The sequence below is a fragment of the Rhipicephalus microplus genome, chromosome 7, assembly GCF_043290135.1.
Source record: "Rhipicephalus microplus isolate Deutch F79 chromosome 7, USDA_Rmic, whole genome shotgun sequence".
NCBI lineage: Eukaryota > Metazoa > Arthropoda > Arachnida > Ixodida > Ixodidae > Rhipicephalus > Rhipicephalus microplus.
Genome location: NC_134706.1, coordinates 54152023 through 54165507, shown reverse-complemented (window position 1 = coordinate 54165507; position 13485 = coordinate 54152023). Strand labels below are relative to the sequence as shown.

At 45.4% G+C, this 13485-nt stretch overlaps 1 protein-coding gene across 2 annotated transcripts in view; it reads right to left on the bottom strand.

Moving 5' to 3' along the window:
• Positions 1 to 12869, bottom strand: part of LOC142766937 (uncharacterized) — a 94815-nt gene extending 81946 nt beyond the window's left edge. For both annotated transcript variants that reach the window (XM_075868129.1, XM_075868130.1), the window contains exons 1-3: positions 11801 to 12869; positions 10221 to 10440; positions 1320 to 1482 (exon numbers count right to left, since the gene is read on the bottom strand). In XM_075868129.1, the coding sequence (XP_075724244.1) occupies positions 1320 to 1482; positions 10221 to 10440; positions 11801 to 12623 (1206 nt within the window). In that variant the 5' untranslated portion in view covers positions 12624 to 12869. The remainder of the gene's footprint in view (positions 1 to 1319; positions 1483 to 10220; positions 10441 to 11800) is intronic.
• Positions 12870 to 13485: the final 616 nt, after the last annotated feature.

Genomic DNA, 13485 nt, shown 5'->3' with positions numbered 1-13485 from the left:
CATTTTTGGCCGAATCTTTGCTCGAACTCTGTCGATTGCATTTGATTCCGGTAAAATAATAGCAGGTGTACGTTTAGCCTGCCAGGAGTTTATGTAAACATTTATCTGTAGTGGTGAACGGAATACGCATTGCGCATTCACAGAACGCTTTAGACTTCACAGATTGACCAAAATTTGCTGCAAGTACCAGCGCTACACGGTTAATGCGGTGGCATTGTTTTAACAGCTGCCACTCATTCAGTTCCAGTGGCAGGTTTAGCACCACAAAAAAATGTCACAGCTTTGCCGCAAAGGCGAAGCAATGAACGCGATAGCAACAAATTGAAAGGTCACCCGAAATATGGAAAGCAGATCCAAATGTGCCCTGCGTTTCTCACGCACAAAGGACGCAAGAAACGTACTCACACGTGCGGATGCACGTTAATAAGCGTCTCATTTCTTACTTCGCTGTGTCTGAAAAGCACGCGCTTTTCACAAACAGAGACTGCAATGAGTGAAGTGACCTTTGTGAGCCCGGTAACTAAAGCAGAATCGTTCCAGGTAAAGCCCGAGGCCAGCCAAGGCGTACAAACTTCCCTCTAGCCACCGCGATTTAAGGGTGCGCGAGGGAGTGTCACTCCCCTTCTCTAAGCTGGCCAAAGTATGCGTAGGAGATTTTTGCGGGTGCCACCACGCGACGTGGTGACGTGCGCTGACTGCGCCACCTTGCTGATAATGCTAAAAACACAATCTCTCCGAGATGCTCATGAACAGTGGTAAGTATAGTAGATATCAATACCTTGCCTTTTGAAAGAATAAATCTTCAGTTGATAGTCTGCGCTTGTGTCCGTCAGCTTCCAGCCTCAATGTTACTTTTAGCGTGAATAATACCGGAATTCGGGCCATCAATGGATATGTTTTTACTTACGAAAACATTAACTACATATTTCCCACGTTACGTTATTGGGAATTTTCCACTCTTTGTTAGATATGTCAAGTGGCTTTAACACCCATTGGCTGAAAATTCGCAGACGAGTGTGTTGGTGCTGAAGCCGACGTTTCGACTAATGGACCTATCTTGATCAAGGCTACAGCCTTAAAAAAGACGAATCCACTAGTCAAGCTGTGGGCTCTTGCACCCACCCACTGATTGAGAATTGATATTTTAACTCCATAATGTATATATACCTAGTATAGATATGAAGAATCGTACCAAAATGTCACATCACGACTCGACTATCATGGTTGTTCATCGTAGGCTTTCACCGTCCTTTTTCTTTCTTTCTTTTTCAATATTACTCTTGATAAACCAAGCTCTACAGTTACAGAAGTATACTTACCAGGAGAAGGGAGACCGCCCCTTTATAGACATCGCTTGAAAACTGGAGCTTGTTTATGCTCAACACGCCGAATCCTACTACCTTTCGGGAGAGCAGTGTACCGAGGAAGCTCTTGGACTGGGGAACACTGTTCTTCAAGTGGTTGCTGGCCGCATCCACAAATCTATTGGAAGAAAAGAAATGCAGCAATTTCATCAGCAGTTTTACGCCTGCAGTGGGTTCACGAAGGCTTATTTTGGCCCGTAGCTACACGTTCATTGAATTTGAGAAACAGTGTGAACAAAGATAAAGAGACGAACTGAGCTGTTAGTCTACCCACGTATTCCGTTCACTGTGTTTTGTGTTGACCGTGGTGGAATTAATTTACACTGCTTCCAGTGCATCTCCTAGGATTTCGTCCATAATCTAGAGTGAAGCTCTTAAGAGTAAAGCTCTTCAGAGTAAGCCCATAATCCAGAGTTAAGTCCAGAGACGAGCCGTATTACAACCATGCAAACGAGTCGTATTATCAAAGGCTACTTCATACGCAGGAAGTCATTAAATATTTTTCCGGGCAGAACGCAGGTAAAAACTCTGGAAAGGAAACTTCGATAAAACTGAAATATTGCTTGAGCCTAAGCTCAGAGAATCTAAATAATATGCCAGCCTAAGGCATTCCTCACAACCTCTAAATTTACGATGTTTAATGGCACATGCAAACTACCAAAGCATAAACAGCAATAAATACTGTCCAAGGTATTGCGTTGCTTAAATCTGCTCATGAAGAAGGCGCTGCAAGATGTCCGACAATGAATATTCATGTACACTACCTCTTGCTACAGTGTCTCCTTGATTACAATATGTTCTGATTATTTTACAGCCAAACCCCATCACACTATTCTTCTAATGTATCGTGGTATAGCGTATTTTGTCGCTATTGATCAAGTTGGTCCTGTAAGCCGGACAATGCGCCACCAGAGCCAAGATATCAGCCCCCACAATTAGAAGCCGCAACGCGGAAACGATTAAAAGACTTGCAATAGTGGTCGCTTGCGTTTGCGTTGCGACGGATGCTCATAGTCAACGATAGCACAACGGCCATTGGAATTTTGGTAAAGGTCGGATCTCACACCGAAACGGTAAGAGAGCTGTACGGTAGACGGCTAAACAGAAAATTTAGACTAATTCAGATCCCAACACACACGTCCGCTCCTGGCAACAAAGTGGCCTATGAATTAGCTTGACTTACTTCTGAGTGGCTATAGCCACCCGACTGCCATAACATGGACGAGAGTATAGAAAGTTAGACTGAAATTCTCGAAAATTAACAGCTACTCCGGAGAGTGGTGCCACCACTGGATAAAAACCTGAACAATACAGAGGCAGTCGCAGGCATAGAGTTTCCCGCAATACTTACTAGAGGTAACTCTGGCGCTAGTGTCTATGGGAGCTGCAATCCACGGCGCTTCAACGAGCATGGGAATGATGGGTAGTACACACATTTGTCTAATCTTCGTACTTCTGGCCTGCCTTTGGCTCCGTGTGTGTTCATGTGGCTTAAAGCTTTTTTCTCACAAAACAAAAAGCAGCAGATGTTCAGCGATTGCGCTTCACCACCCTATATTTTTCGACTTACCTTTTCAAATCAGGTCACGAAGTTCAAAAGTGTTTGTTCTTTTCTTTACACCAAACCGTAACCAGCAATAAACGAAGCCGCAAGTACGATTCGCCACCCGCAAGTACGAAGACTAGGCAAATGTGTGTACTACCCATCATTCCCATGGTCGCTGAACGATCGCAGCGCCAGAGTGCCCTCTAGTTAATTTCGAGAAACTCTATGGTCGCAGGGTGGTGCCTGCAAGCTGGCAACTTTGACCGACCTGTCTGGGCCTATCATGCTCCGAAAGATGGTAGGCAAAACGATATACGCCAGAACTGTAGGGTGAGACCAACAATCAACCACATAATTTGAGAGTGTGATGGCTGCCCAGGCACTAAATCAAATATAAATTGCAGAGAGGTCTGAGAAGCCCTGCAGCAAACGAGGGCCCAGCTTCACAGCAACAAGCCATCCGCCTGGCAGGAGAACCCTTTAGGAATCGGAACCTCTTCACCTGCTTCCAATCGAGGAGGTGCCGGCCCCGTCACCTAAGCCTGTGTGGCGGAACTTTATTGTTACTCCTTATCTGGTAGAACAATACTGTTGTCATCCAATTATCCATCCATCGCGCCTGCGGTGCTTGCTCGGGGCCTTGGTGCTGTATAAACGGCTACTGAACTTGGGAAGACGTGGCAATAAACACTATTGTTGCTATTTATTAAGATAAAGTCATAAAATTTAGCATTCAGATGTCATTTATTGTACAGATATCATAACTGAAGTTCGTATTACTATCTAATATTGTTCATGAGTTACAACACTTGAGACTCTTATGGTAACACGAAAAATAATTAACATTACTAGACGTAGGTTCGTCAAAATGTTCGCATAAGGATATTCACAAGGGTCCATTCTGTTCCATAATGCTACTACTTTACTTTTCCATAGTAAAGCAAGTTTAAGTGTACTGGGCATATTCCCTTACTAACACCTTGCAGGAGAAAATCATAAAAATTTGTATGACGTGCACAGTAATATCACCATCTTTAAGGCACTCACCAATGTCTTGGGCTCTCAGAGCTGCAAACGGAATGGCTATATTTTCATTTGTTAAAATATCGTACAAAAATGTTGCACAGCAACTGCTGAAAAATGATACCAGAGTGGAGCTCATGGAACTCGAAGGAAGAAGCTCGAAAAATGTAACTTGGAAGGGAGCTGGCTTTATTTTTCAATGAAGAAATGCAGCTTTGTGGCTATTTTAAGCACCCATCTGTCCTCTTCATGCTGACGGAAATAGTATACGGCCAGTGTGCCATGGCAGAGCTGCACACTTGCCTTTTCAAAAGCCCAGTTTTCTCAGATCTTCCGATGATAGCTCACCAGTAAAGGAATTTTTTCTCCAACGTCTACTGATTATATTGGTCTAATATTTCACCACAAAGTAAAACAAGGTCTCAGGACCGCAGTAAAAAAATCGGCAGACCCCATGGACAGTGGGAATCGATAATATGCGAAACACTAATGAGAAGGTTGATGTGCCTCATTAAAATCAACAATACCTTGCGAGGTGGACGAAAAAGTATGCCGTTCATGACTTTTATCTCATGATTATCATGTTTGGACGTGTCACTTACCTCTATCGTTCATTCACGTGATACCAAGTTTAGCAATGTGGAGCTAGCGAAACTGCCGCCAGCGCGCAACGACCGTAGCATGTAGCCTTGTTTCACTAGATACGCATATCATAATTATCAGTTTGTACGTGTCATTTACTTTCGTCGTCCATTCCCGTCACGTAATACCAAATTAGGTATATGTGAAGATAGCGAAATGGCAGCGAGTCGACTATGAGCGTAGCATGTAACCATGTTTTACATGATACGCAAGTCATGATCAGAAAGTCTGCGCCAGTCATATATCTTTGCCTTCCATTCAGGTCCAGTAATACCAAATATGGTGTTTGCGAAGCTAGCGAAACGACCGCGAGCGAACCATAAGCGTGGTTTGTAGTCATGACTTACATGACATGCATGTAATGATTTCCACGTTAAGGTCTGTCACTTGCGTCCGCCATACAGTCATGTCATACCACACCAGTGTTGCAATATGTCATGCGAACAAAACTACCCCAACCACAGCAAGACCATGAAATGTATATCGCGAGATTCACGGCATACATGTCGTGATTTCTATGTTATGACTAGTTACTTAGGCTCGTCAGAAAGTCATCATATGCCATACTAATTTTGTTATTGATACCATTAACAAAACAGCCAGGAGAGCTAAAGTCGTAGACAGACAGACAGACAGACAGACAGACAGACAGACAGACAGACAGACAGACAGGCAGACACACAGACAGACAGACAGGCAGACACACAGACAGACAGGCAGACACACAGACAGACACACAGACACACAGACAGACACACAGACACACAGGCACACAGGCACACAGACACACAGGCACACAGGCACACAGACATAGATAGATAGATAGATAGATAGATAGATAGATAGATAGATAGATAGATAGATAGATAGATAGATAGACAGACAGACAGACAGACAGACAGACAGACAGACAGACAGACAGACAGACAGACAGACAGACAGACAGACAGACAGATAGACAGATAGACAGACAGACAGACAGATAGATAGATAGATAGATAGATAGATAGATAGATAGATAGATAGATAGATAGATAGATAGATAGATAGATAGATAGATAGACAGATAGACAGATAGACAGATAGATAGATAGATAGATAGATAGATAGATAGATAGATAGACAGACAGACAGACAGACAGACAGACAGACAGACAGACAGACAGACAGATAGATAGATAGATAGATAGATAGATAGATAGATAGATAGATAGATAGATAGATAGATAGATAGATAGATAGATAGATAGATAGATAGATAGACAGACAGACAGACAGACAGACAGACAGACAGACAGACAGACAGATAGATAGATAGATAGATAGATAGATAGATAGATAGATAGATAGATAGATAGATAGATAGATAGATAGATAGATAGATAGATAGATAGATAGATAGATAGATAGATAGATAGATAGATAGATAGATAGAAATGTCATTAAGTTTGCTAAAAATGCTTCGCATTCAAAAATTTGAAATAGTGAACATCTTGACCAAATTTACCCTCCCCATTGCCACGTGCCCCGTTACTAAGGTTATACTGGTATGCGGTTGTATTTATGCTTCTGCGATTTTCACGCTGGAAAACCTGGGCATCCGATAATGATATTATCGTTGTCAGTTATATTTATACCATATAGTGGATACTAGCTTGCTCTCTGTTTCATTTACAACAACCAGTAACAGTCGCCATACGTGCAGACATCTGTGCGTGCAAATTTCAATGGCCATCTCTACACATGACCCCCTCTATTCCCGTCACTTGCGCGAAACTGGGACTACATTTTTGGGCTGAAGGGGCTTACTTTCGTCTACGCACTTTGTTTCGCCGGGTGTTTTAGGTGTAGGTGCACATACACAGAAAGTGCATTAGCTTCAGGTGGCTTCTATACAGTTGAAGCATCACCCTTCCTGCTTACGTCACATGCATGATGAGTTCGAAAATTTCAATTGCCAGGCTTCTTACAAAATTGAAGCTTTTATATCGAAACTTGGTTTGAATGACTGTGTCAAAAAAGTTGTTTCTATAGAAAGTTATGAGCGCTAAGAGCAGCAGGCTCAACTTCTGAAAACATCCTAGCACAGTGAATCAGCTGAGCATTCTTAGCCAAAAATAATGTCATTCTAACAGGAAACGCAACAGCACCACGTAAAGGGAAGGCTGGAACAGGCGCTTAAACAAAAGTTTTGTACGCACGAACTCTTGCCAATAAGTTCGTTTGTCACAATGCAGCACAACGCCGCCATCTAGCTAACAAAAGTCGAATTAGGATGACGGCAATGCAACCTCCTCAGTTCGGCTGCACTTACGATCTCGAAGGCTGAAGTAGTTTCGAGGAGATCCACCATTCATCGCTAGTGTGGTCGGCAGCGCGACTGAGGCTGGTGTGTTGTCGATTTTGTAAGGTCATTTGATTTCTTAGGTATGCTTTGCTGCAGCGCTAAATACGTTTCGTCAGGGGGAAAAAATGCGAATCACCACTCATCGACAAAATGTATTTAGCGCTACATTAAAACATACCACTCTAATCTTTTTTCCAAGAGACATGCTTTTTGACATTTCCGCGTCTGACTGTTACCTGGATATGGATCCTTGAACGTCGCCGTTCTCTGTAGCATGGGATGTGTCCCGCTCAGGGCGTAGGCGAAGAAACCATTCACAGCATGGATATGAATAAAATAAAAATGCTAATGTGTGGGGTGTTTAGGTCCCAAAACCACGGTAAGATTATGAGAAGCGTCAGAGGGGAGGGCTAAGTCAATTTTCACAACGAATGCTGTGCGGAACGGCCCGAGCTTCTCGGCTACACGAGTATGCTCTGAGGCTCCGAGCTCGCCCTACGGTGGCCATGGCATGGATCGCGGGACAGCAGCGTTGATAACAGCGGCTACATGAACGTGCGTGGCGCTAAAGACAGATATGGGGCATTTGCGGCAGTTATATTAGAGCGCCAGCACGTCCGCGCGGCGACTCAGTCAGTACTTTAACAGCGTGATTGTCGCGCTATCTTTTAGCCAAGTCCACATCGTGCCTCACAGAGGCGTGTTTATGGGCGTTTCTCCTCTCTAGGGCAGGCTCTTTGGATACACTCATTCAAATTACTTCTCTCGAAGGCAGCCTGGGTGCACGCACACCCTGGCACTCGCTTTTGCTTCTATCAAATATTGCCGATAAATGCAGGGATATGTTTTCACCGGGGCCGCTGGCACCATGGCGGCAACGCAGCTGTGATGGGACGTCGTGAGCGGGGTGAAACGGAATGGAGAAGACGTAGCCACGTGATGATATTACTTGTATTTTGTGCGTGTGTGCGTATGGTGCGTAATGTGGCTGATGATCAATCGTGCCACTCGCTGGCTTTGCGGAGTGAACACTGCTCCTTGGTTAAAGTAAATTGGGTAGGTGAACTCAATCTTCGCCGCTGGCGCCTGTCAATCAAAATGACTGCCACGTTGTTTCGCATAACATTTTGATTCTCAGAAGGCCAGGCCCGTGTGCTCAGATTTGGGTGCACGTTAAAGAACCCCAGGTGGTCTAAATTTCCGGAGCCCTCCACTACGGCGTCTCTCATATTCATATGGTGGTTTTGTGACATTAAACGCCACATATGAATCAATCGTTTCTGAGAAGACCCCAGTTCGATGTCATGGTGCCGATGGGACTGCCAGGTGTTTCATTGTTTCATGTGGTGAACGGTAAGCAACAGTTGCTTTGAATATGAGATTATTTGGTCAACTTGCACAACATTTGTAAACATGGCGTCATAGTTCAAATTGTGATCACCTAGCTTCGTCCCACTGTTTAACTAGGTGGTATAACCAAGTCTGCTTGGTATGCTTCGAAGACCCCATCAGCTTGATTTTACATTTTATTATACGAATTAGCTGGCAACAAATACATCATATGCAATTTGGAACGTTCTGCAGCTATTTCCTATAATACGACCCAAATTTTAAATTTGTAAGGTGTATTTACCATGATTTCTTGATGATTCGCGTTATTTAGAAAGCACGTGAATTATTGTGCTTTAGTCAGCATGGTTACACCTTCACATGGCTTTATTAACATGAGACTGTCAAGACGTGGCGTAATTACCTCACTCTGAGCATGGCTTGGCTTTACTAGCTTGGTCGTAACATGTCTTGAACGAGCTAGCCAAGTACACCAACCAGCCAAACAGCTTATTAACCGGTCGAACTTGCTCAGGGTGCTAGCAGACGATGAAGAGGGCGCGCACCGGCCGAGCAGCCCGCTAGAACGTACTATCGTGAGCAATATGAGCTCGAACACGCGAACGCGTGTCGAATAGCCTCGAACCCTACATCGGCTGATTTGCAGCGGCTGCTGTGGGAAACAAAGTGGAAAGATGGCGCACTTACTCTAGCTGTTGACACTCTCTCCTCGATATCGTTGCTGCAAACCACAGCTTGTAGCGTGTGAGCTGCTAGTGGCTGCTGTCGGTCATATGAATTCACTATCAACGCACGCAGCCACAACCAGTTGACCTAGCAGGCTATGGAGCTACAAATACGTCGGCTGTGACGTAGCCAGCTGCGATTCACAGGCCGTGCGTTTATTACATCTAGATGGTGTTCGCTGAGCATTTTGATAGGCGTCCTTGTTTTCGGTGAATTTTTCATTTTTGTGTTATCATTGCTAGCGGCCGAAGGCACGCGATAAACTGCCGTTTCACAGCAACGATCGTGCGGGTATGGTGATGTGGAAGTGCAAACAGTCAGCGGAAGAGCGCCCTTCTGTCCCTTTCAGTTTCGGCAGCGCCATCATTGTATCACGTTATCCGTATTTTGAGGCTCCTGGCCACGCACTCGCGCGTTTGAACTCATATTGCTCACGGTAGTACAGACCAACCATGAAGATTACACACAGGGCCTCGGGTTTATCTGCAGTCGCGATTGCCGGAAGTAACGTCAGAGGCCCCCATGATGATTATTCTAAGGCAGACTTAGTGTAGGGCTTAAAAGTTTCAAAATGAATTGAAACGATCCGTGCCTTCAAATATATCTTGAAGTAATCTTTCTCGCGGTTTTATTGCAGAAGATGCCTCTCGCTTGAAAACACCACCCAACTTTGTCGGCCGTTTTTCACGCAATGCCGCGTTCCACCTGTGACCACCAAAACAGAGCGATGTGGGTAATGGATTTAAACCACGGCATCATCTGAACCTTTCGCACTGTAAGCTCGTTCGAAAGGCAGTAACGCTAAGCTCCGAAAAATCTCGGGTTTCGAAAAGGACCGGCCATCCTGCATAGCGCCCGATCTGGCATTCTTCAGCGAACACTGACGTAGCACAGTACACGGAACTCAGCCATTTAGCCCCCATCGAAATGTGACCGCCACGGCATGGATCAAACCCGCTAGCTTTGGGTTAGAAGCCGAGAAACTTAGCCACAGATCTATCGAGGCGGGCGTTCACAGCACGCAGAAAAACTTCAGGACGAAGAATTGTGATGTGCGGAAGAAAGTAAGCAGTGCAAAGATGAGAAAGCAGTACGCCACGCACTCGCAAACCAAGCTTGGCTTGCCTCCTTCTTCTCATAGGGGAAGTGGTATTTGTTCGTTCTGTCGATTGATTGACGCGAGTGCACGCCAGTTTAGAAACGTACATTGATGCTCTCTCACCTGACATTGATGCCAACGCCGTGCTCGGTTTTCTGCGAGGAAGAGGCAGCCGTGAGGTACTCCGCTAGTTGACCGCTCGGTGCTTGGTCGATTAGGGTGGGGTTGTTTTCCGTGTAGAGTGAGTCGAAGAACATGTAATCGCAGACACCATCAGGAGGAAGCACCATAGCGACCATTCCAACGGAAGCCGTGCAGTAGAGTGCACCATCGAGTATCCTGGCTGCATTAATATCGTTAAAATATTTTTCTCCCACGAAAATTCTCGAAAGAATTATCATGAATTGCAAGCACTGATTCAAAATTGCAGTGTGTAGCAGCCAGTTGTCGTGAATTGAAAAAGTTACCACTTAGCGTTAGGTGTTTTACTATTCACTGCCTGTAGACGTAAATAAAAAAAACATCCTAAGAGTGTACGCCAGTCGGTCACAATGTACGGCATGATGTCTTCTGCATGCAGTAGCTTTAAAATGTTCTTAATAGTCTTTTTCATGCTCCAACCACTTAGCTTACACAGTCATCAACCCTTACGTCGAAAATGACGCAGAGTTGCACTCGGAATCGCACAAACGACATCTTACCATGCGTGATGAGAATTACGCGTCTTTCTTGGTCGCATCCGCAGCGATACTTTATCGCTGCGGATGCAGTGACTGCTTCCATCATCGATAGCTCTCTCAGTGATTTCTTAAAATAAATAAATAGAAATCATGAAGCAAGAAATACTAAGATAACAGTTCTCGTTGCGCTAAGGTTCCACGATTGAAGAGTACGTATAATAGGCACTGGTGCGTGCGATTGCACTTTCGTTGTTGTTTTTTTTTTTTGTCGCCACTCGTTGACAATGCCTCTGCAGCCCAAAACTGTTGTAGCAGCGGCAATAAGCACAGACGGGAACTTTGCAAACGTACAAATAACGGCACGCCACTGCCACAACGCCGGCTCAGAAGTGGCTGATTTCCAGCTTCAGAAGACGCTTGTGCTTTTCCGAGAGTGACACTTCATCGCTTTAGACCACTGTACACTATACAATGCAGTATACACAACAGTAATCCGGTTGAAGAAAGCTGGCGGTGCCCCCCAGTAATTACAGAGTAAATTGTTATTTGTTCGGTATGTCGAACGCATTTCGTGAGCACATAGACGAGCTTCTTTCCCCGTATGAACGTGTACTCATCATCCGGTACTTTGATATCATTGCAGCTAAAGACTTTGTAACAGAAGGTGATCTGTCGACAAATCCCGCGAAATTTCTTTCTCGTGGGGACAACTGCCAATTATGGGGTGTAAACACGTGAATTTACGTTTTGAGGAGTAAATTGGTCACAAACAGTAATGTGCGGGATGGCTACATGCCGACTGTGGGCCGGGTGTTCGATATCTTTTCCTATTAATAGCTGCACAGGTTTCACTTCGCAAGACAATGGTATGATTGTAGGGAAAACCGTAGTAGACATTCACGTCACACAGTGCAAAACCCTTTCGCTACACAAAAAGCTGATTAAATGATCAAGCGTAGAAAGTGAATCTATCTGAGACAAAGGTAATTCTATTGATCGTTATTGCTGTATAGGATAGCTTACGTGGTTTCGTGGGACCCGTGGGACTAGGCGTCGCAGTAGTCGTAGTTTGCGTAGATGCTGTAGTCGGGCTCGGCGTACTTGGTGGACTGGGCGTTGTCGTAGTTGTTGTACTCGGGCTCGTTGTTGTTGGACTAGGTGTTGGCGTAGCTGGAGGATGTGTGCTTGACGTAGATGATACGGTAGTGCTCGACGTAGTTGGTGGACTCTGGCTCGGCGTAGTTTGCGGAACTGGGCTCGACATAGTTGGTGGACTCGGGCTTGGCGTAGTGAGTGGGCTCGGACTTGGCGTAGTCAGTGGACTTGGGCTCTGTGTAGTTGGTGGGCTAGGTATCGGTGTAGTTGTGCTAGAGGTCGACGTAGTTGGTGGACTCAGGCTCGGCGTAGTGAGTGGGCTCGGGCTTGGCGTAGTCAGTGGGCTCTGGCTCGGTGTAGTTGGTGGGCTAGGTATTGGTGTAGCTGCACTAGAGCTCGACGTAGTTGGTGGACTCAGGCTTGGCGTAGTCAGTGGGCTTTGGCTCGGTGTAGTTGGTGGGCTAGGTATTGGTGTAGTTGCACTAGAGCTCGACGTAGTTGGTGGACTCAGGCTTGGCGTAGTCAGTGCGCCCTGGCTAGGTGTAGTTGGTGGGCTAGGTATTGGCGTAGTTGCGCTAGAGCTCGACGTAGTTGATGGACTCAAACTTGGCGTAGTCAGTGCACCCTGGCTAGGTGAAGTTGGTGGGCTAGGTATTGGCGTAGTTGCGCTAGAGCTCGACGTAGTTGGTGGACTCAGGCTTGGCGTAGTCAGTGGGCTCTGGCTCGGTGTAGTTGGTGAACTGGGGCCCATCGTACTCCGTGTACATGGTGTTGGTGCCACACTTGGAGCTACGTGAGTGGTGATTGACGAAGTAATTACTCAATGTTACCGTATTAGTGATTTGAAGTACCACATGCTGCGTATTTTGTTAACGTTAAACGTAAGTACTCATTACTGCTCTGTGAAAAAACAACACGTTCAAACACGAACGCAACAAGACGAGAGAAACACCGGCGCTTGCCTTTCGTGGTTATTTTTTACCTCGCCGCTTTTCATGCATTCATGTCGTGACGTATTCTCCAAACAACTCAAGCAACTTTTTGTTTTGGGTCATTATGTGCTAAATCTCATGAACCATGCACATTTATGTCCCGAAACCACCTTAGAATATGAAAGACGTCATAGTTGAGGGATCCGGAAATTTCAACCACCTCGAGTTCTTTTATATGCACCAAAATTCTAAAATCTGAGCATACAGGCCTATAGCATTTTTACCTCCATCGAAAACGCAGCTGCCACCACCGGGACTGTATCCCGCGACCTACGCGTCAGCGGCCGAGTGCCATAGCCACTAGACCACCGCGATTGGGCGCTGCAACACTTATTCATACTTGACTCATTCCTACGGGCAAAACAGGTACCTGATATAGTTTGGCCACGTAGCGAAGCGGATATGTACTGTTTATTCAATTGTCACAAACAATGGATGGTCAGCACTGACGTTCCCCCGACATGACAATTGGTCGGCATCGCTGCTAGGCGGCGCAGTTACGGGGGAACACCTGAAGTTAAAATAAAAAATGTACCCGTATGTCCATATTACACTGCAAATGTCGTCGAAAGACGATAGTCTTGCCCCTGGAGAGAGTGCACGATGCGTTCACTTGATGTT